The sequence below is a fragment of the Acipenser ruthenus genome, chromosome 1 (assembly GCF_902713425.1).
Source record: "Acipenser ruthenus chromosome 1, fAciRut3.2 maternal haplotype, whole genome shotgun sequence".
In the NCBI taxonomy this organism is placed as follows: Eukaryota; Metazoa; Chordata; class Actinopteri; order Acipenseriformes; family Acipenseridae; genus Acipenser; species Acipenser ruthenus.
The window spans coordinates 111,937,510-111,959,796 of NC_081189.1; the positions used below are offsets into that span (position 1 = coordinate 111,937,510).

At 36.2% G+C, this 22,287-nt stretch overlaps 1 protein-coding gene across 1 annotated transcript; it reads left to right on the forward strand.

Moving 5' to 3' along the window:
* Positions 1–5,453: 5,453 nt before the first annotated feature.
* On the forward strand, positions 5,454–21,118 carry LOC117420651 (succinate--CoA ligase [ADP/GDP-forming] subunit alpha, mitochondrial). Its single transcript, XM_034034161.3, has 9 exons — positions 5,454–5,590; positions 8,846–8,946; positions 14,606–14,722; positions 15,321–15,533; positions 16,096–16,153; positions 17,341–17,424; positions 17,680–17,831; positions 19,293–19,481; positions 20,939–21,118. Exons 1-9 carry the CDS (start codon positions 5,557–5,559, stop codon positions 20,963–20,965), a joined length of 975 nt encoding a protein of 324 aa, XP_033890052.1. The 5' UTR covers positions 5,454–5,556; the 3' UTR covers positions 20,966–21,118.
* Positions 21,119–22,287: the final 1,169 nt, after the last annotated feature.

Consider the following 22,287-nt stretch of genomic DNA (forward strand, 5'->3'; position numbering starts at 1 on the left):
TATATCTGTCCAAAAGTATTAGAATATAAGATATAGGTTACAATATAAAGGCACAAGCCACAGAAGTCCATCCACATGACATCTTTTTTTGTATATAACTTTTTTAGATGTCACATCTTTATTCGGCTTGTTGTTGTTTTTGCACTGTACAGTACATGTGAAATGCTTTTGGATTTCTTTTTTGTTGAAAAACAATCATATATATATATATATATATATATATATATATATAAAACACAACTGGGATTCAAACCAATGGACTTGGTCACTGCTTTAGATCAAATCAGGAATTTGTCTTCTCAAATTCCTGATTTATGAATATGTTAGATTATTACATAGGTAATTTCAATCATTAAAAAATGGAAAAGTACTACAGAGTTCAAACAAAGTGCATTCCCTAATTCATCTCAATCCATACAAGTATGCTGAGTTTCATGATCTGTCTTTATATATTAGGTAACACTTTACATTAAGTGTCTCTAATTACGGTACATTTACTTAGTACTTCCACATAATTACAATGTTATTATGCATATTTATAATGTACTGAATGTGTAATTATTGTTGCATGATATAGCCTAATCGTAGCCCTAACCCTAACCCTAACCCTAACCCTAGCTCTAAACTGTACCCTAACCCTAACTCGAAACCTGACCCTAACCCTTTTCTGATACAATTGTGTACCAACATATAGTGTGCAAAAAGATTTAGAATTTGTTGTAGCTCTGCATGATAGCGTTGTAATTCTGTGTAAGTACACATGCATTTGCTATGTACTGTAACTACTAGGTAAATACACAGTAATTAGAGACACTTCATGGAAAGTGTTACCATTAAATTAGATTTGTTTTGCTTCTTCAACAACAAGAATAAGAACAGGAAGATTTGTTTCCACATTTTGACTGCCTAAATCTTCTAATAAGCACAGATCTAAAAAATAGTTTTGTATTCGAGTGTTTAGCGCTCCTCTAGAATAATAATAATAATAATAATAATAATAATATTAATAATAACAGAGTTGTAACAGCGGGGCTAGCTATGACAATAACCTAGATTTCCCATAGATTTCGGTCCTGTATAGGTACAGTAGTCACTGTTTAAAATATAGACCTAATTTATGCTGTTGACAGTGTCAGGAAAGTATGGTACAGCATTGTCAAAATGATGATTAACCATAATAACGCACATGCACTGTATGAGAATGGGTAAAGCATAGTAAACTGAAAAATGACACATGTATTACGGTAAATGCTGAGTAGTATTTCAGAGCTAAGATCTAACAGCAGAAAAGTGGTTCATTACTGTCATGTGTGCATTCATTAGTACAGGGGGTATGGGCCAAATGAGCAAACTACAGAAACTGACATCTGTCCAGTAGAAACAGGTGCATCTTGACTATTTACAAAATGACTAATTTGGTCTTTTTTTTTTCTCAGTACGCAAAAAAAAGCTGCAGAGGATCTTAAACAGAGATTCATTGGTGTGCTCCTGCTTCACAAAACAAAGCTTACAGTCATTATTTCATTTTAAATGTCAATGACAATGTTAAAGAAAGAAAGAACAGGACACACACACCATAAGAATGTGGGTGAATGACCCTGACACCAGAGTAATACATCTTACAGCGAGACACAGGAGACGCCACCCAGACTCAGCACAGGAATATAGCCCTTCTAGATTGCTGTGTGTTTCTTTTACTACAGTATAGAGACTTAAAACAGTATTTAATTCACCAAAACAAACTTCTTTAAACAGTTTATTTAAATAATGTAACTTACCAAAAAGCTATAGCTTGTTATGAATAGGGCCCATAATTGATATAAAAAAGGTAAACAACGATTAAAAAACAATTACATTCAAATAGTGCACATTATAAATTAGATTATAATTCATAGGGATGTGCAAACGGAAACTTGTATACTTTTTTTAATCTTTTTTTAAAGTTCCACAGTTAGCTTACAAATGCTGCTGGGCAACCCTTTCCAGGGAGGCGCTGGATGCAATGGATAATTGATGTGCAATGCATTAGCCCTCAAATCTGTAGCCTTAAATTATTGGACTAAAGAAATGCCTCCTTTTCCCAATCTGACTTAATCAGGACCTAAATATGCATTACAGGTACATGAAGCAGCACCAACAGGGTCATGATCAGACGATAGCCCTAAAGATAACATAAAGATTTAAAAATTCGTTTTTCAAAGTATGTTTTTTTTTTAAATAAATAAAATACATATTCATGACAAATGCTCTTGTTGTTGATTTCTTTAACTGTCAAGAATGAATGTTGCTCTATTTTATTCATTTATCATTAAAAAAAATCAGAACTCACTTTGTAAATTACATTCAAAGCATTCAATTTTACTATGGAAAAAAAAGGATTCAACTGTGGAACTGTCCCTGGAATAACCAGGATTGGCAGAAACTGGAACTGAATCACAGGCGACCACAGAGAATAAACCCTGCTTGTCTTTCCACTTGTCATACAGTACTAGGGTACCCTCTGCTGGCAGCTTCCATGTATGCGCTCTTCAGGTGTTCAGTAATGCAGGGGTTTTAAACCTTTTTTTGAAACTGCACCCCTTCTGTCTGAAGGTTTCAGCTCAAGTACCCCTTTACAATTTTCGCTCTACTGAATGACACAACAGTTGCAATAAAATGGACAATAATCTGATTAACAGATTTATTTTCCTCCCCGCTTATTTAATAAACAATGTATGTCACAACAGTTTGGGTGACAAACTGCTGGTGTAGGACAAAATAACAAACAGTAGGCTTAATTCTTAAAAATCGTAAATACAAGTATTTAAGATACACAGAATTAAAAGACAAGTAGTTAGTAATCTCTTTGGAAACAGTAGTATTCGCTTTCTATTCGGTAAAGTTAGTATAAATACAAAATATTGTACATTGTAATGTTTATAACGTCAAAGTTTACTTCCCATCTCCGCATAATTATGTGCCATTTAAAATTATTACCTCTAGATAAAACTATAATAACTACTAACTATGATAAACGTTTTTAGCACAGGGATTCGGTGTAACTTTCTGTCGCTTTGCAAGTAAGCAATTCACGCTATTGCTGTTACTAAAATGCTGCCGCGCCAAATAAATAAAACAAAAAGCGTCTGCTAAATGACTAAATAATATTAATAATAATTAGTATTCAATTATACAACACGTTGAAAACAGCAAAGTCCATGAGCAACACAGCGCGCGCTCCATAGGCACAATCGCAGACGTCTGCTTCACCCACCCTAATGGAAATCCTGTCCACTCAATCGAAATCACGCATGCGTAAATACTGACGTTTAGAGATACTATATAATACTGTTTAAAAAAAAAAAAAAAAAAAAACTCACTTGCATTTCTGAGTTGTCCTGCGTACCCACTATGACCCTTAGAAGTACCCCCGGTTGTAAACCCCTGCAGTAATGGTTTTCAGCTCAATCCCTTTGGGTTTGTAAACTTCAAGGTACAATAATATGTATTATATATTAATACATTATAACAATCCATATATAAAAGTATTATCTTGCTCTCCACATCAGCACACGTATAGCTGCTGCAGTGTTGAAAGAAAATTGAACTGGTGAATGTATCTTTTTTTTTTTTCTTAGCCGATCAGATTATTTCAGCTTCACTCTTAATTATTTAATCAGTACTTTATAAACTGTTATCAGCCAATCACAAACAGTTATTTCTAGAATAATGGAGTAATTAGTAATAGTAAGGTAATCAAGGAGATGCACTTGAATGACATCTGAAGCCCATTACTCTTTTTGAACAATGGTATAGCTCCTCCGTCATCTATTCTGCGGGTTCTGTTTCGGCTCAAGGGGAATTTAGAAATCGGTGTTTTTCCTCGAGCTGTGTGTGCCTTTATCTTGGATTTCCCCTTTTCATTGTTCTGATAGTTTGCTATTCCAATATACAAATAGACAAAACTATTATTTTGTGAATTCTGAATGTCCCAAGGAGAATTTCATATTGCCCTAGATCCCATTCTGCCCTGTAACATGCACTTATGCACATTCTTCCTTTGTTGACAGAATTACCTATTTCACTGATAGGATCGACTCAGGGTTGACAATAACGTTCTCCCCTCTGGCTTTTACCTGAAAATGAGATAGAAATAACATGCAGAACCACTGTAGGTAAGGTTGCTAAGTGTTTTCAAAACCTGATTTTGACCACCAACATAGTTCAAATATTCAATAGTGAGGCATTAAAATGTTGGACCATTTTCTCTCTTTTAAAATATACACATATGCAAGTGACCCTTTAAGATACAAGGGACATATGTGTCCCACAAATACAAATGATGCTAACTTTCTTATTCTTGCAATGAGGTGCACGAAACAGTGTTTAAAATGTACTGACAGGTTGGATCTGGTCATCCAAATTCTCAGTTTCCTTGTGATACTTGAGTCACTCTCAATGTATTTTAAGAAGGACCTCAATTCCTCTTATACCTTAAGGGGCTATAAACTATTTTGCGACCTACTTCTTTTTTTCTCTTTTACTCCTTTTCAAATGACTGAAAAGGTTTTTTTCACAAATATAAACATGAGAAAGTATAAATAAATGAAAAATTTCCATGTGCTCCCTTCCCTGGAGTGTTTGGAAGACTGAGCCAATGGATCGACTGACGTGACCCAGTATCAAACAGTTGTGTTAAGCATGTTCCCCAGGCAATATTATTGCTTCAGTTGGCACCCTATCTAAGGAATAATATTTATTTATTTTATTTATTTATTTCTTAGCAGACGCCCTTATAAATTACCCATTTATACGGTTGGGTTTTTACTGGGGCAACCTAGGTAAAGTACCTTGCTCAAGGGTACAGCAGCAGTGTCCCCACCTGGGATTGAACCCACGACCCTCCGGTCAAGAGTCCACAGCCCTAACCACTACTCCACACTGCCCTAACCTCTACTCAGGGTCTAACCCATAATACTGTATGGGTTAGACCCTGAAGCGCTCTTGAATCTGATAGGGTAGGTAGCACCAACTGAAGAGAATCGGGGAATTACTGTCTCACACCTCCTTCCTGCAGCTACAATAAAATTAATTAATGACATTAATTAGGGTGGAGTCAGTCTCACTATAGCAAAGCACATTTTTGTCATGTGACTCTTTGCTTATATTGTTTACTTAATGAACCACGGGACAATCATAGCAGTGAAAAATTGGTAACGTGTAAAAAAAAAAAAAAAAAAATCTTTCCCTTACCATTCACACTGTATTTAGCTGTCGCGCTGGCGCTCCCTCGCAACAAACTACAATTCCCACTATCCTTTACGGGAAGAGGTCCTCGCGGGGCAGGATTTGCTGCTGCCTTATTAAGTCCTTCAGAGTACTGCACATCTAAGAGGAAGAATATTAGAATTAGTGAAATGATATATTTTATTCATGATATATTGTTGCTGTACGAAAAAAAATCTCTCATCAGTTATTGTTATTTTTTATATTGACATTCAGGCATATTGATATCCCGCCAATTCACTGTAAAGTGTAGGTCCCGCTCTTACCAGTGTCATTGGCGAATGACCCAAGATGTCTCACAGTAGGTTGTTTGCCCGTTTGCTTTGTAAGTATTTCAGGTTTCTTTGAACTTCTGTTTGCATGATTGCAATTCTCGCGGTGGGATTTGCTGCTTTAAGAAGTATAATGGTTGACAATATGCATAATGTTATATGTATTTCAACTGCGTCTACACTTCGTCCCATGCGTAGTAGCCTCTCAATGTTTTTTTTACTTCAATTAGGCCAGATTGAATTTTGACCAGGTGCTTACTTGTCAATGCAATCTTAATGTGTTGAAAATGGTGCGGTGTATAGCGTTAACATGTACAGTGTATGTATTTAAACAAAAATGTATATTGTGTTAGTATACGTCACCATTTTGTACTGCTGATCAATCATATAGTAAACACCTGTTTAAACTATAAATGTCTGTAATATTAAACTTGAAATCAATGCACATCGAATGCACTATTAACAAAAAAGTAACTTTTGCCTTTTAAGTTTATGATTTATTATTACATTAAAGGTCATTAAGTGAATAGTTAACACAGTTAAATAAATTACTGGGTTAACTGCTGATGTTCATGCGCGTGAACTTTGGACTGTTCTTGTAATTTGATGTAATAAAATGAGACCCCAATAAAGTGTGAAATATATATAATTTTTGTTCAAATTGACATTGACAGCCAGAAAAAAAAGGTTTGCAGCTAACTGCAGTAGAGCAGTAGAACTTAAAAGTAACTAACAAACTGCACACTTACGAACTGCAGCACTTGAAACTGGAAACGGGGCTCCTAGCTGCTGTGCAAGACTGTATAATGTAGTGGTCCATCGTGGTAAAAAGTGCTTCACACTAAACTGCAGCACTAAAACACTGCCATGATGATCATGAGTCTGTAAGATTTTGTAAGTTATTTTTTTTTTAATTTTTGGTTTTCTGTGGTGAGCATTTTTACATGTATGTTTATAGTGAAAAATGTATGTGCCACCCCCCACGCAGTTATACACTGTATCTTCTTTAGCAAAACTTTCATAAATTCATTGCCTCACAACCAAGTCTTATTGCTTCGTTTACTACAGGGAGGTTCAGAAGTCACAAATAAGTACTGTGTGTAACACCGTGACCTAACAGATGGCCACAGAGAAGGTCATGGTATGTTTGGCAAGTTGCATCATAGAGTACTTGCTCAATGTGACTATAACAGTGCCCCCATGAAGTAAGAAATAGCCTACATGCACCAATGTACAGTTTGGTCATGTTGTTTTGGTATAGCTTTTCATTCAATATCATTTTTTTTTGCCTCAATAGGTTACATATGGCTGTCTCGAGAGGAGATCTAGATATAACATTATTGTATTCAAGACTGTTTTTGGTAATTTCACCAGTACTTGCATATTTCTAGCTGTATTAGTGTAGTAAATTGAGCCTATGGTTGTGTTACCTTGAAAAGGTACTTGTATTGTCTGATAATCAACAGTTAGTTATATGTACACTAATGTAGAACTGCAACATAAAACAAGGCCACTGTTGTCGATTGTTAGTGACGAGCAGTGTTTTATTTGAAGGAGGAATATGACTCCTGAGTTTCTCTGGATTTCAAATGCCATGCAGCCCTTATTTATTACAGTAGGTTTCTGAAAATGAAGCTGACAGTTGCACAAATCTATTTGTTAAAGGAAGGACACGCAGGTTATTTGCTTCACAGCCTCTGGAATTTGAGCCTCACGTGTGATAATTAGATGCTGGTGTTTCTTTGAAAGTTAGATATATAGCCTTGTAAGCCCTTAACCCCTTTACAGCCAAACGTTTTTGCTACTTTATTACAGTATGTGCTACCTTTAGGAAGTATTTTTTCAGTAAAATTAAAAAAAAAAAAAAAAAAAAAAAAAAAATATATATATATATATATATATATATATATATATATATATATATATATATATATATATATATATATATATATAATATACCATAGGTATGCTGGGGTAAATTTAAAGGGATTTTTTTTTTTTTTTACAATTTAACATTCATTTTTTAATCTGTAGTCACTATACTCAACATAACCAACTTCACCACACAATAAAGTAGTAGACATCTGCAATTAAAATGTCAATTTAAAAATAAACATAGTTGCATGTCCGTACAACAATGTAAAGGCTCTGTCTGAATTGTACCCAGTTCATGTTTTTATGCACTCTCCCTAGTCTTGTGTGCAAGAATGTCAGAGCCGTCCTCAACTCTGTCTTGAGATTCTTCAGGACCTCTGTACAGTATCTGGGTTACAGTCATACCCTGCCCACGAATCGGAATTCAGGAACTCCTGTAGCACTTCCCCATCACTGCAAACGCCATGCCAGGTTTTATATTACAGCTCTGAAAGAATAAATAGACAAATACATACATAATTCCAACCAGCTGCTTACCCTAATGACTGACATGCTTTACAGCCAGTAAGGTGCTTGACCACGAAGGCACTGCCGAGGTGAAATGACCCAGGAAGTGCAAGTGTTTCCAACTTCCTGGAAGGGAAGGCAAGCAAACTGAGAGCTTGTTGCACAATTGAGACCTGTGTCGCTAATGGGTGTGCAAAACGCAGGACTTATGGGCTTTGTACTAACTACAGTTACTTTACCACTTTTACAAGTACATTGAGGATTAGGTTATATAACCAGCGATCGAACTGCAGTGCTAAGAATTGAAATCGAAAGACCCGTGGAAGCTTTTCTAGATGGATTCCGACCTAATCCATTTATTCTGTTTTCTTACATCATCTCTTTTTAAATCTTGAAATATTGTTTCTTGTTCTGTGGTGAAGGGATTTCAGTGTTAAGAGTTTAAGCTTTAAAATCTCTCTCTCTCTCTCTCTCTCTCTCTCTCTCTCTCTCTCTCAGCAGTAGATTATTTAAGGGACTTGCACAAAGCTTCTGGAAACTTACTTGTATTTGACCTGAAACCATAGCACTAACAGCATTTTTAAACTATTCAGTCAGGTGCTATACATGCAGTACAAAAACAGAAATATAAATCTATCTAGTCTGTGTTGTTTGCGTGTCATGTTTATATTATATAATTTTGGCATGGGTATAATATAGTCCTAGGCGCTTTGATAGCTAAGAATTTAATTAAATTCCCCATTGTAATCATACTTGTAGGTTATCATTTCCCTCTGAAATATGATTCGACACATTGTGTTTACCTGATCAGTCAAGAGTGTCGCTTCCCTTGCTGAACAGAATCCAGTACAGCTCTTGTGCCTCTGCAACTCCTGTTAAGAATGAGCACAAATGAAAGTAATGCTCTGATTTTTTCTTATTTGCAGTGCAGCAGAGCGGAGTAAGGCACTGCTACACCGGGTCGCGAAAGCACCTCTACATTAACAAGGACACTAAGGTCATTTGCCAGGGCTTTACTGGGAAACAGGTTTGTATTTTTGCTTTTTACTTTGTCATGCTGTACAAGTCAAGCAATCCAAATAACATTTACCCGTCTATGGTGTGAAGTTCCTGAAACGGAAAGGGTTGTATAAGTAAAGCTGGCTAATTATCATGCAATTTCTTTAGCTGAACAAAATATTATTCTTGCAGTAACTGTTTATTGTTTACAAGGCGATCACCAGAGTATGTATTAGTGGGCTATTCACAAAGGGATTTTTTTGTGCTCACCCTTCAAGGCCTTTTTTTGTCAATCAGCCACTAAGATGCATTGACTCCAACTACACTGGTGGGGTGAAATGACCTAAAATGTAAAGCCGTAACAAACTTCCTGGGAGGCAAGCAAATTAAGAATTTGATTTAACCTAATGTAGTACCAGATGTCATATTTTAAAAGGTACATATGTTTGTTAAAGTGCACATTTCTATAGTGAATGGAAATGCACTACTGATCATTTTTGATGAATATCAAACTGTTTTATTATTGTAAATTAGACTTAATAAATAACTCGAAATATGACTTTCTGAAAAGGGTCAGCTGTGGTATTATTATTATTATTATTATTATTATTATTATTATTATTATTATTATTTATTTCTTAGGAGACGCCCTTATCCAGGGCGACTTAAAATTGTTACAAGATATCACATTTTTTTTAGATACAATTACATTATTTTTACATACAATTACCCATTTATATAGTTGGGTTTTATACTGGAGCAATCTAGGTAAAGTACCTTGCTCAAGGGTACAGCAGCAGCGTCCCCCACCTGTGATTGAACTCACGACCCTCCGGTCAAGAGTCCAGAGCCCTAACCACTACTCCACACTGCTGCCCCTGTCGCTATCTGAACCCTGATAGTCCGAACTAACCTATAATCCCATCCATGCTATTTTAAAGAAATCCAAGCAAACTTCAGAAAAGACTAAATCCTCTGAATTGCACTTCAAATGAATTAATTTGGATCAAAGGCAGGGTTGGGTTGCTCTGCCTTGTAATTGTAACCTTAAATTAGCATTATATAGTCAATATCTAGATGCAATGATTAACCCCAGTGTTAGAAAAACATTTCAACATGTGCTGTAATAATTAACCAGGATTGTCAAAAATGCATTGTGACACTTTAGAGCAAGTCAGAATCTCACGGGACAAAAAAACCCGCAAGCATGCCATTCTGAAATGCCTCGCTTAAACAGTGCCCAACTTGCTGGAAATGTTGTGCAGTGATTTTTATATAGATTTTATATATTATGTATTTTTTGTTGCGACTTTATGTGGAATGTAATAAATGAGAACCAAAACGGTGAGTTTTTGTCCCCATTCATTTTACAACACCATTTCCATGTTTGTTTTATTTGAAGTGTTTAAAATTAAAATTAAGTTTTACGTTTGCTCATGTTATTACTTTATGAAAACGTGTCGATGGCCATTGTTTACTGTGAAGAAACGGCAATGGCAAGGAATGAAGAAAGTACAAAATAAATAAAATGCGGTGTCAACGTTATGTACTATTTATTTTGGGAATAAACAAAACGTTTAACTTGAACTGCTATTTGGCATCCTTTGTTTTGTAGTTTAATTCGCGGGGGTAAAGTAAGCCCTACACAACGTATTCTTTATTCCTGGGATATTTTTCTGCTTTAACGTGTTACATATTATAAGGTCTTGCTGTAAAATAAAGGAACACACACAGGCCACGGCCCCCGGCCCCTGCTGCTGTGCTGTCTCTGTCTGCATTCTGAGTAATAGAATGTCTTTTGTTACTTTTTGAAAATGAATGAATGTCCGAACGAATATTTAAATTGAGCGAATATTCGAACGTGAAAATCCTGTGGTTGTCCCGGCACTAATTTGAAATGCATTAAGGTGAGTAATAAACTGACTCCATTGTGATTTATCAGTTGGTTCAAACAATTTAACAGCAAATGCTGGAGTTTTTTTTGTATAATTCTGTGTAAATAAATATAAAATTATAAAGGGGCAACAATATTAATCCAGAAGTAGGACAACAGGTTCCGCGTCAGTCGCATTTTACTGTCCTGTGTTAATAAAATCAATCCCCATTTTTATATGTAAAAAATGAATGCCCTTACCCATCACACGCGGTTTCTGTCACCAGTTTTCTGATACAAAGCCCATCTTTTCAATATTACAGTTTATTTGATTATCTGTCACGGTCTGGGTTGTTTTTGGGGGGGGGGGGGGGGTTATATATATTTTTGTAATGCGCAAATCTTTTATTGTGCTTCCTCCGGTTCCACCTGATAAAAAATGCAGCAACAACAAAGCGAACGAGACCAGCTACTGTAATGTAAAAGTTCATCATTAAACAGTTTAAGATACTGTGATCTTTATTTGCTTTTGTGTATTTTCATTTGCAAGTGAACTGTTAGGTTAGGGCCTTATCGAGCACTGACTTTGGATACCGTTATTCTGGAGACTTTTTCTTTTTCTTTTGCTAAATTGAATTGCCTTTTATGTTTTACGCAGTTCTGTGCATGGGTAACATTTTGATTTAAATATGCTGTTGGGTCGTTAATGGGAGAATTTTACATACTTTTAAATCTAGTACGTATTGTAGCAGTATGTACTGTGTTACATTTTTGGCAAGTGATATTTTCAGAATCGTGTGTAAGCCTACTTATTTTCAAACAGTACTTTCAGCTGTGTATTTTTGACATCTTTTTTTGTGTTCCCTGAAAAACGGACGAGGGTTGGAAAGGGCCAAAATGAAATAATCAGATATGCATCATCGTCAAACAGTATTTAAAAGATTACATTGTTCTAATGTTCCTGATATGAATCTGGAGCAAGTTCCAGCGACGAGGGGCATTATAACTAAATGCTCTGGCTCCGACTGAGTTCAAACTAATTTTAGGGACTGTCGGAGGATTAACATTTTCTGATCTCAGGGAATGACCAGGGACATATGGGGTCAGCAGATCTTGAAAATATGAAGGTCCAAGACCATGTAAGACCTTATAGGTAATAAGGAACTTTATAATAATAATTATAATAATTATAATTATAATTATAATAGCATCAGTAATAAAACAAACTTGATTGAGCTGCATGCAGTAATGGTATCAATTAAAGATGTGATTAAAATCAAGACTAACTAAAGCCCCTTTCACTGGCACTCCTACCCATGTCACAATCCTGCGTAGTGTGAAGTCACATATCTGGGTCATACCCAGGTTAACCCGGGTCACATCAACCCACCTCAAGATGTGGATCAACACGCTTTGACCTGGGTTGAGCGAGACAAAAGCTTGACGGCCGTTCGTGAGCCGACGCAATAACAGTGAGTGAAGGTTTCACTTCCGGAAGGAACATTTCTGTTTATTCTGTTTAGCCATATTTATATTGCTTGAGACACAGCATGAGGCAGATTGCAGCAGGGATGAAAAAACATTTCCTCTAATCAACGTTTGGGCCAACGGTTCAGTCCAGAGAAGCTTGGATGGAAGCGTCAGTAATAAGCTGCTTCCGGGGCATTGATACACGCATTGTTTTCTTGCGTCTGTCACCCAGGTCAACCCTGCTTAATCGAAAGCAGTGTGAAATCGCGTAGCTGACCCGCGTGATGCCGGGTCCTGCCGAGGTAGGTTCTGACCCGGGTAGATCATGCCAGTGTGAAAGGGGCTTTAGATTAAAAAAAATAATAATAATTGCAAGATTTTTTGCTATTAATTTTTTTAATCACTTGCCAGCCCTAATATATAATGTGTGTGTGTGTGTGTGGGGGTATAGATAGGGTGGGATACATAAGTGGAAAAACATGATTACCGGTACTAGTTTTGAAAGTGTATTTGTTTACATTCCAATCCAGCGGTGTGCTGCTGAAATTCAGAATAGAGCTGTGCTTCAGTGGTTCAAACAATACTAAGACAGATACGCATTTTAGAACATCTAAAATGTCTGAAATAAATAATACTGTATTTCTATTGGCCGCTCTGTGTGTCAATCACACGGGTTGCTCGACCAAGGCTGTTTGGAGACAATTTCCATAATTACCTGTGAAAACAGCTGCTTTTCTATTATGACCAATTCTTCAGTGGTCTCATTACACCTTACTAAGATGAATGCAATATCGTTCTTTTTTGTTTTGTCAGATTTGAAGGCTGTGGTTTTGGACTGTTTCCTACCTGGTGGAATTGAACATATTTTATTGAAGTGTTGCTGAAGACCATTAAGCTTTAATAACCTTTTAATTTCTACTTTCAGAGGGTACAGTCCAGCTCCTCTTTAGAGATAAGCCTAATGTTCTCTGTTCTCTCCCTTTCTGTGCTGTGTATTAAAACATGTGTGTGCAGAATAGTAACAATACAGATTCAGAGTTCTGTCTGAAACACAAGCCTTGTAATGTTTTCTCTATTTGATTTCATTAATATTTAATGGAGCCTTGAAATGTGTTGAACCATCTTTCAATGATGCCTGTAAGCAGATTTAAGTAAACAAGACACTTTTTGAGAGGATTATAGGAGCAAAGCTATTTTCAACTGCTAAAAAAATGATTAAGTTAATTTCGTGCCAGGTTGATGCTGCCTATCAGTATTGAATGTGTTCCATACAGTACGTGCCCTGCACATTAATTACATGGTTTCTTTTGGTAAAAAAAAAAACAACATGGCTCTGTTTTGCTTAATCTGCTGTTTGTTCATTACAAACCAGTTGGCAATAATTCAGACATGTCACTTTTTGTTTAGTTAGTCTTGTTTTTGGTACTTTAGTAAAGCAGTAAAGTTAGTTATTCATTGCCAGTTTGCATTAAAACATTGATTATGTATGTGGTTATGCTAGTACGGTAGATAGCGAACGTTGACACGTTGCTAGGATACAAACCTTGCAGCCTTTGGATTCACTTTAGACCTGTCACGCCAGTTAAAAATATTGTGTTTACATTTTCCTGATTTTCAAAAATTAAAAGCTACACAATTTAAAAATGTTTTAAAAAAAAAAAGGTCATTTCTGTGGATTTCTGTGGTACAGGAAAGGGAGGATGGGAAAGTGATGTGTGTAAATGTGTTGTTTCGTGTAAGATGATAAATGCTTTTGACAAAATGTTAAGTAACACGTGTATTTCAGATCGAAGTAACAGGCCTCTATTGAAGTCTTAAACACGCATGTTTTTTTTCAGTTAATTGAATCAAACCTAATCGAGTTCTCATTTGAATGTAAGTTGTGCACTGTTTTTAATTATTGGATCTTATGATAAAAATCCTAATGTTCTTTGACTTTTGAAAAATAAAATGTTGTTGATGCATCAGTTTATTGTGGATAAATGTGAATGTGATAATCGTTTAAGAAATTAGGGTGCTGATTGCACCACTAACGTGGACCCTTATGAATTGATTGTGGCCGTTCTATCTGTCTGTTACAGTTTACGTGGCGAACAAGATAACTGCATTGATTTTCACCAAAATTGTGTCATCCCTAACCTCCTTTTGACATTTCAGATTGTATTTAGCTGTAATCCAATACACTCTCTTGATTTTATAGAAATATTTTAACCTTTCAGGTATCGTATGATTATCAGGCGATTGACGAGACTCTGTAAGTGTGTGCACTGGTATAAAGTTTATTTGGTGACTCTCAGGTACAATGTACCCTGACTTCTTCTATTTGTGTATTTTTTTTCACCAGGGGACATTTCACAGTCAGCAGTCTCTGGATTATGGCACCCGGCTAGTTGGAGGAGTATCCCCTGGGAAAGGGGGTAAAACTCACCTTGGGCTGCCCGTCTTCAACTCGGTGCAGGAGGTAAAGGAGAATTTGTGTTTTTTACGGTGGAGATGCCCAATCTTTTTGTCTAAAAGAGCTATATCAATGACCAGAGTGCATTTTTGAAAGATGCTACAGTTTGCATAATACTTTACTACCTGCCTTAGTTAAGCTGTGCACACTTCATCTGCACTGGCAAGTTGCTGCTGCTAGCACATATAAGTATAGGGTAGATGTGTTCTTGCTGTTGTGTTTTATATATATATATAATGAGAAGCGTCCCATTCACAGTGCTTGAGGATGAAGACCTTCATTTAATAAGGAAGGATAAAACATGGACAAGCACAATTCTAGGCTTCCACGTGTTTTTTCTGCCAAATGCCCGAAGGCTGTCTCTGCAAAGTGAGGGCTGCTGATCCTTCCCTATGCATCAAATCGCCAGTGGCTTTTTAATGAAGGCAAGAAAAAGAGAATGCATATTGAAAGCTGGCCATGGGTGTTGCTTGATTCCTTGTGTCCGTGACTTGCATTCATTAACTGGAAAGCCCTTGAAATGATACTAACATTATTTGTCATACCCAAGGTCACTAAAATGGAATTTTTCAAAATGCAATGACAATATGTTTTTTTTGTTCAGGCTAAAGATGGAACTGGAGCAGATGCCACTGTTATCTACGTGCCCCCTCCCTTTGCTGGCCCTGCTATCATAGAGGCTATTGATGCTGAGATTCCACTGATTGTGTGCATCACAGAAGGTATTCCACAGCAGGACATGGTTCGAGTAAAACACAAACTGATCCGCCAAAGTAAAACCCGTCTCATTGGCCCAAACTGCCCAGGAGTTATCAATGTAAGTATATGTAATATTATTATTATTATTATTTTTATTATTGTTGTTATAAGGTGTCACTTTATAACACAGAACAGGTTTTAAGGCAGTATGGTCATGGCTCCTGTCTAAGACGTTCTAAAGGGGGAGCACCATTGTTGCTGTGATTTAATACTTCAATTAACATGATTGTTCATGCATTACATTATTTTTTCTTGTATAACTCCAGAGAGTAATGGATACATTACTTAGGCTGGCTATTTGCTTGTTACAGTGGAACAATATTGTTCAAATTTATTTACAATTTCAGTATTGATTTATTATTTTGTTCATGTCCAAAGAAATACATATACTTGGCAGGCTACTGTAAGGCTAAATAAAGAATTGTGTCAATGTTTTGACCTGCACTTACCAAGTTTAAATTTGACTGTTTCGACATTGCAGTCCTGCACAAATCCACTCAAAACTGCAGACCAATAAATTCATTTTCTGAAGGTAATGTTTGCTTTTAGTTGAGAATGGACATCAGATAATGGTATCGTCTTACTAATCCGCGATCATTTTCTTTTATGTTTTTATGTAGCCTTCAGAATGCAAGATTGGTATTATGCCAGGACACATTCACAAGAAGGGGAGAATTGGTAAGCAGATTCTAGGGTGGATACATTTTACCCTGTTTTTTTTAAACTGTCCATTATATTCTATTTTTGCATAGAATAATGACCTTTGACCTTTTTGTTGACTGAACATCTCCTGGTTCCAATGCTTCTGTCTTTTTTTTTTTTTAATGATTTAAAATGAAGTGTTCCTGTTTTGTATTTGTATTTGATTTTTAAAAAATCCGGATACGTGTGCATTTTGGTTTAAAATGTATCTGATCTCATTAAGACCTCACTCCTAGTTTTGCAGAAGGCTGAGTTACCAATTTACTTTTTGAATGTATATTTGTAAACCTACCAATTGTAACAATTCTTTTTTTTTTTTTTTTTCTTGTACATTTTGTAAAAAAAGCACACGCATCATGATGCTCTGAATTAAATTTAGGTTCTTTTATGCAGTAATCATTAGTAATTAAGTAATTGAAAAAAACGGTTGTCAAATTTAAACACAAAATAAAAAGAATAACACACATTTATATAACTCCGTTTTACTGTCTAAATCACTGTGCTGAAATAACATTTTGTACACATTAAAGTGTGTCTGTATGGATCACACAACTCGCTCTGAACTAGCGTCACGCTGTAGTTGCCGAACATTGGGGTCATTGTTTCTCAGAAATGTGTTCATCTAGACAATGTGGGGAATGTTGAATTTAAATCAAGGGAAGTAATGTTAAAACTTTACAATGCAATAGTAAGACCTCATCTAGAATATTGTGTTCAGTTCTGGTCACCTCATTACAAAAAGGATATTGCTGCTCTAGAAAGAGTGCAAAGAAGAGCAACCAGAATTACCAACTCCCCAGTAATGTTGAAGCTGACACCCTGGGATCCTTCAAGAAGCTGCTTGATGAGAGTCTGGGATCAGTAAGCTACTAACAGCCAAACGAGCAAGATGGGCTGAATGGCCTCCTCTCGTTTGTAAGCTTTCTTATGTTAGTAAAGGACAGCAGTATATGGCCCGAGTCCCATCCCTGGAACTCAGACATGACAACTGAGATACTAATTTTTATCTGGCTCTTATAGCAGATTAAGTTTTTTAATAACAGCAGCAAATGTATTTTGGTGGGCTTGAATGGAGTGGAGAGAGGTAAATTGTATTGATTTTAAAATATGAATTATTAATTTTTATTTTATTTATGTATTTAGTTTGTTTTTTTTTGTTTTAGGTATTGTATCTAGGTCTGGCACACTGACCTATGAAGCTGTGCACCAAACCACACAAGTTGGGCTGGGGCAGTCTTTGTGTATTGGTAAGTTGGTTGTGATGTATTTATTTATTTTTTTTAGGTAAAGGTTTCTAATAATGACCTACAGACACAAGAGAGACGTTTACTGTTTTTAACACGACCTTGATAAAAGTGTGATCAGTTGAGAGAAGATTTCAGGGGCCTGTTCATTTTAAAAATATATATATACCTGAATGAGAATTTCTGAAACCCAGGACTGGGTGTAGGGTCTGTAGAAGGCTGCATGTGTTTTAATAATTCTGTAAATATATTTTTTAGGAATTGGTGGAGATCCTTTCAATGGAACAAACTTCATCGATTGCCTTGAGGTCTTTCTGAAGGATCCAAAAACAGAAGGAATTATCCTGATAGGAGAGATTGGAGGGAATGCAGAGGAAGATGCAGCCGAGTACCTCAGACAGCACAATTCTGTGAGCAAAGTTTCGTACTGAACATGTAGTACTGCAATATCAAGGAGTAGATACTCTTGTGAATAGCTGCAGAAAGATCAGCTAGAAACGTACCTGGTGCTGTAAAATGCTCTAATACAGCCCAGGTGTGACTTCTCCCGGTGGGGTATAGGTTGATCAAATCGCCCAGTAAAAAATGTTTTTACTAGTTTTGCCTCTGTACTTGAAGTTATAGGTGAGCAATTTTATTATTGAAACAGTACCATCCAAACTCAAACCACATTCTTGGACAGGTAGATAAAATACAATGTGAATTTTATTGTTTTTCTAATTAAAAAAACAACCTTTAAACAAAATACAGCTGCTTCTTCAGAGACCGCTCAAAGCCTGCAATAAATCGTCATTATTAATTGTGCCTATACATATCTTGGTAAGGAGAAAAAGTACTTGTACATTTTGTTCAATGCATTTATATTGGAAAATTAAAATGTTAATATTATAACCAAAGATGATTTATATGTAACCTCAATCTTCTCATTTAACTTTTTGACCTAGTGCAGTATTATATCTACATGATTATTCTTAGTGCCATTAACAACAAGGACACTGGGAATTGGTAGCTATACAATCCATACATGCTAATCGCTTATTGCGTCTGGTTAACCCTTTGCAGTCCATTTATTCAGCGCGTCTCAGGCGCGTCAGGTCCAATTTATTTTCACACTCAGTTTATTTTAGACGCGCTGTTTAAAGGTTTTTTTTTTTCACAGGTTTAAAAGGCACTGCTTATCAACAGGACACTCAGTACTGCATCTCCAGCCCCGCCCCACCCCTTGCTAGCTGTATTTTTCACATACCTCTTCATAGTTGTGCATACTGATAAATCATCTCCTGATCACTTGTTTTATCACCAAACTCCTCAATAATGTGATCCAAGTCATTATTTTATTACTGTAACATCTCAAAAAGCTCTGCAAATGTCTGATTCTTTGAGCGCTGGATGCAGAAGCAGCTGTGTTGTTTGTTTATGGCCATGTTATCTCTGTGGTGCCGGGGCTATGTGTATTGCTTAGATCCGCCCCTTTTATTTTCGGCTCCTATCGGTCTCACTCGGCCATTGAATAGTTTTCTCTGCTTTTTCAGGAGAAAAAACGACTAGACCCGTGCTTTACGTCTTTTTGATGTCGGACAGGAAAGGGAACATTGTAATGTCTGTCCTGGTCCAACATAGGACCGCAAAGGGTTAATGGAAGTGGTTTGAAAAGGACATATTTTAGCTTTTGTGTTACCGCTCCAAGGAGAATATACTGTGTAGGGTGTGTATAAAACAGTAATTTTGAAATCTTTTACCTACTGTACATTAATAAAAATGTATACCATACCTCTGTGATACACAGCTAGCAGTACATGTTTTCCTAACCCCCCCGCCCCAGTTGCTTCAAATCAAGGATGTGTTAGAGTATATCTGTCTTTGTTTTTCAGGGTGCTAATGCTAAGCCCGTTGTGTCATTTATTGCTGGTTTGACTGCCCCCCCGGGCAGGCGAATGGGACATGCTGGGGCCATTATTGCAGGAGGGAAGGGAGGAGCCAAAGAGAAGATTGCTGCTCTGCAGAGCGCTGGTGTGGTGGTCAGCATGTCTCCAGCCCAGCTTGGCAGCACCATGTTCAAGGTAAGAGCAAAGTGGATTTGCGTTCAGCACAATCAGATTTCCAGATACTGATCATTATTTTCTATTAACGCTGGCATATTACAGAGGACCGGGATAAAGTGGGGGCTCCCATATGCATGCCAAACATCAAACCAGCCATAGTTGCTTTGGCTTTTCATTTTTTATCCATTCTTTATGTAGCAATACTATTGACAAAGATGTACACCCCCTTGCTATATTTCAAACTCTCCCTGCCCCTGCTCTCTTTTTAAGTGTGTCTGTAAGCTCCAAGTCTTGCCACTCCAAGTGCTTTGCTTTACTCCAAGAACTAGAAGTCCTCTGGGCTCCAGCATTTCATGATGAACTGAAGTCCCAGCAGCACCTGTTCATGAGCACTATTAAATCTCAGCTGGATTACCACTGAGCAAATGTCAAATCGCTGAACATACATTACATTTCTTTAATGAACATATTCAATGATACAGTTTGGTTATCGTGTTTTTTTTGTTCAGTAATAAGCATATTATGTTGATTTCATGGACAAAAAAATTACAAAAAACAGTGACTTGTAATTAACTATTTTCCATCAGCAGATGGCAGTAAACAGTCATAGAAAATCATTATAGAGAAGTAAAAAAGATAGTGTTTCAAAACAGTTCTAACCACAACTCAAATATTGGAACACTGAATTGGAAATTTGATGCAGAACATCTTGGGAGATGAGAAATGGTGCTGCTTTTATGCAGGTTTATATTGATAGTGAGTGAGGTGTGTTTGACCAAAAGAATTTCAACTGAAATCATTGATCACTGATATATTGTAATGAAAAGATTTTAGAATTCAATTTTTACAGAAAATAGAAGATTTGTGGTGATAAAATAAATTATTTCATAGAAATAGGCAATTGACACTGCATTTACTGCTTCAATTATTGTTATTGTTGTGTAAATTGATTGTCTCTCACGGTTTATTACTTACTGGGTTTCAGTCATCAGTCCAGCCTAGGACACTGCTATGGTTAAAATACGCCACGTTTACTATTTATCTACTATTAAAATAATAATAACATTTAAAACATCTGTGTGTAATTGTATCAACTTGTCAATAGGATGCAGCAACTTACCAGCACTTGCAAAAAATAAAGCAACAACTGGAATGGACTGACAAAACCACTGTTATAATCTTTGGTTTTCATCTGAAGAAAAATACCAAGATTAACTTGGGTGCCCAGAAAGTGAGATCAAATTGTGGTTTTTCACCATGCCTGTGGCAAATCCTGAAATCACAAAGTGTACTTCTGCACTTCTTGAACTCCTCCAAAATCTTTTGAAACTTTGCTATAGAGCAGTTCTTTAACACAAAGAAGTACACCTGTAAGACATGTGCAGACCCAATCAATTTTCTTGCCCTCTGGACTGCAGCATGATGCAAAGGAAAGTAATTCTCTTTGTGTGTGTGTGTGTGTGTCTCTCTTGCAGGAATTTGAAAAGAGGAAGATGTTGTAAATTTCTTGCCATGAAAACCACACCTGTCTCTTGTCTACAGCTCTACTCCGAAGAGGCTGCATTTCTCTCCAAGCCATATGCATATGGTTTAAATATATTTTATTTCAATCTGTACGCTATGATGTACACCTGAATAAAAGCAATTAAGTTAAACGTCTTGTCCTTTTTTTTTTTAAAGTTGCATATTATTACAATAAAGATCCTCTTTGCAAAATTGTATTTTATATCTGACATTCTAAATAAAGAACAGGTGTGCGTTCAGCCTGCTCTAGCCATCGGGAGATCTCTCTTAACACAGCATGCCCCCCCCCCCCCCCCCCAAAAAAAAAGCTATTGGTGAAATACACGGTTTTCCTGAACCTACTAATATTTTATGGATGAGATATCCTGCTGTAAAAATGCTTTTATATATATATATATATAAGGTAGATAGGTGGATATGAATAATTTAGTGGTTTTAACATTTTCTATTGACTGACGAATCATCTGATCTATGATTGATTAATCGCACCTTTTTGCTATAAATTATTGTAAATTACCAGTAGCACTACAACCTATTATACTGTATTTTGACATGTATTTGGTATACTGTAAGCTTTCAAGTTTCAGACTAACAAGTGTTATTTTTTTAGGTTAGCTGAAGAGAAATGTCATTTATTGAGTGCTATTTTATTTTAGTTAGCTAAAGAAAAAAAATACAGCATCACTGTTCATTTTCTGATACGGTTTGAAAGAATTGCTTTGAATAAAAAGAAAAAATCGGCTTACTTGCAACTAAGATGATATGATAAACGTGTAGTACTGCCAAAAAAGTAAAGCACCGATGAGCAAATGTTGCTTTTTTTTTTAACCTTTCATACTTTAAGTACTTAATTGTGCTGTTTTGAATAAAATGATAATTGTATGCAGTAGTTCTGCATAATTGGCAGTTTAAATGTCATACTCCAAAAGCAAATATTTCCAACTTGGTGTCTAATTTTAAAAAGAAGAAATAAATAGGCTCAATCGGAATACTTTGAATGACCATCTGGTCTAATTCTAAGGTAAAACTAAATATTGACAAACATTTCAGCTGGTGCCTGCAGTATACAGTGCATTTCAGTATACAGTGCATTTCAGTAGTGCCTTCAGTATACAGTGCATTTCAGTAGTGCCTTTTTCAGTATACAGTGCATTTCAGTAGTGCCTTTTTCAGTATACAGTGCATTTCAGCTGGTGCCCTTTTCAAAAAAAACCCTTAAAGATTGTCATTGTATGATGTTGCTTACTTTAAAAATGTAAATACCACACATTGGAGGATACATGTTCAGTGTTTTATTTAC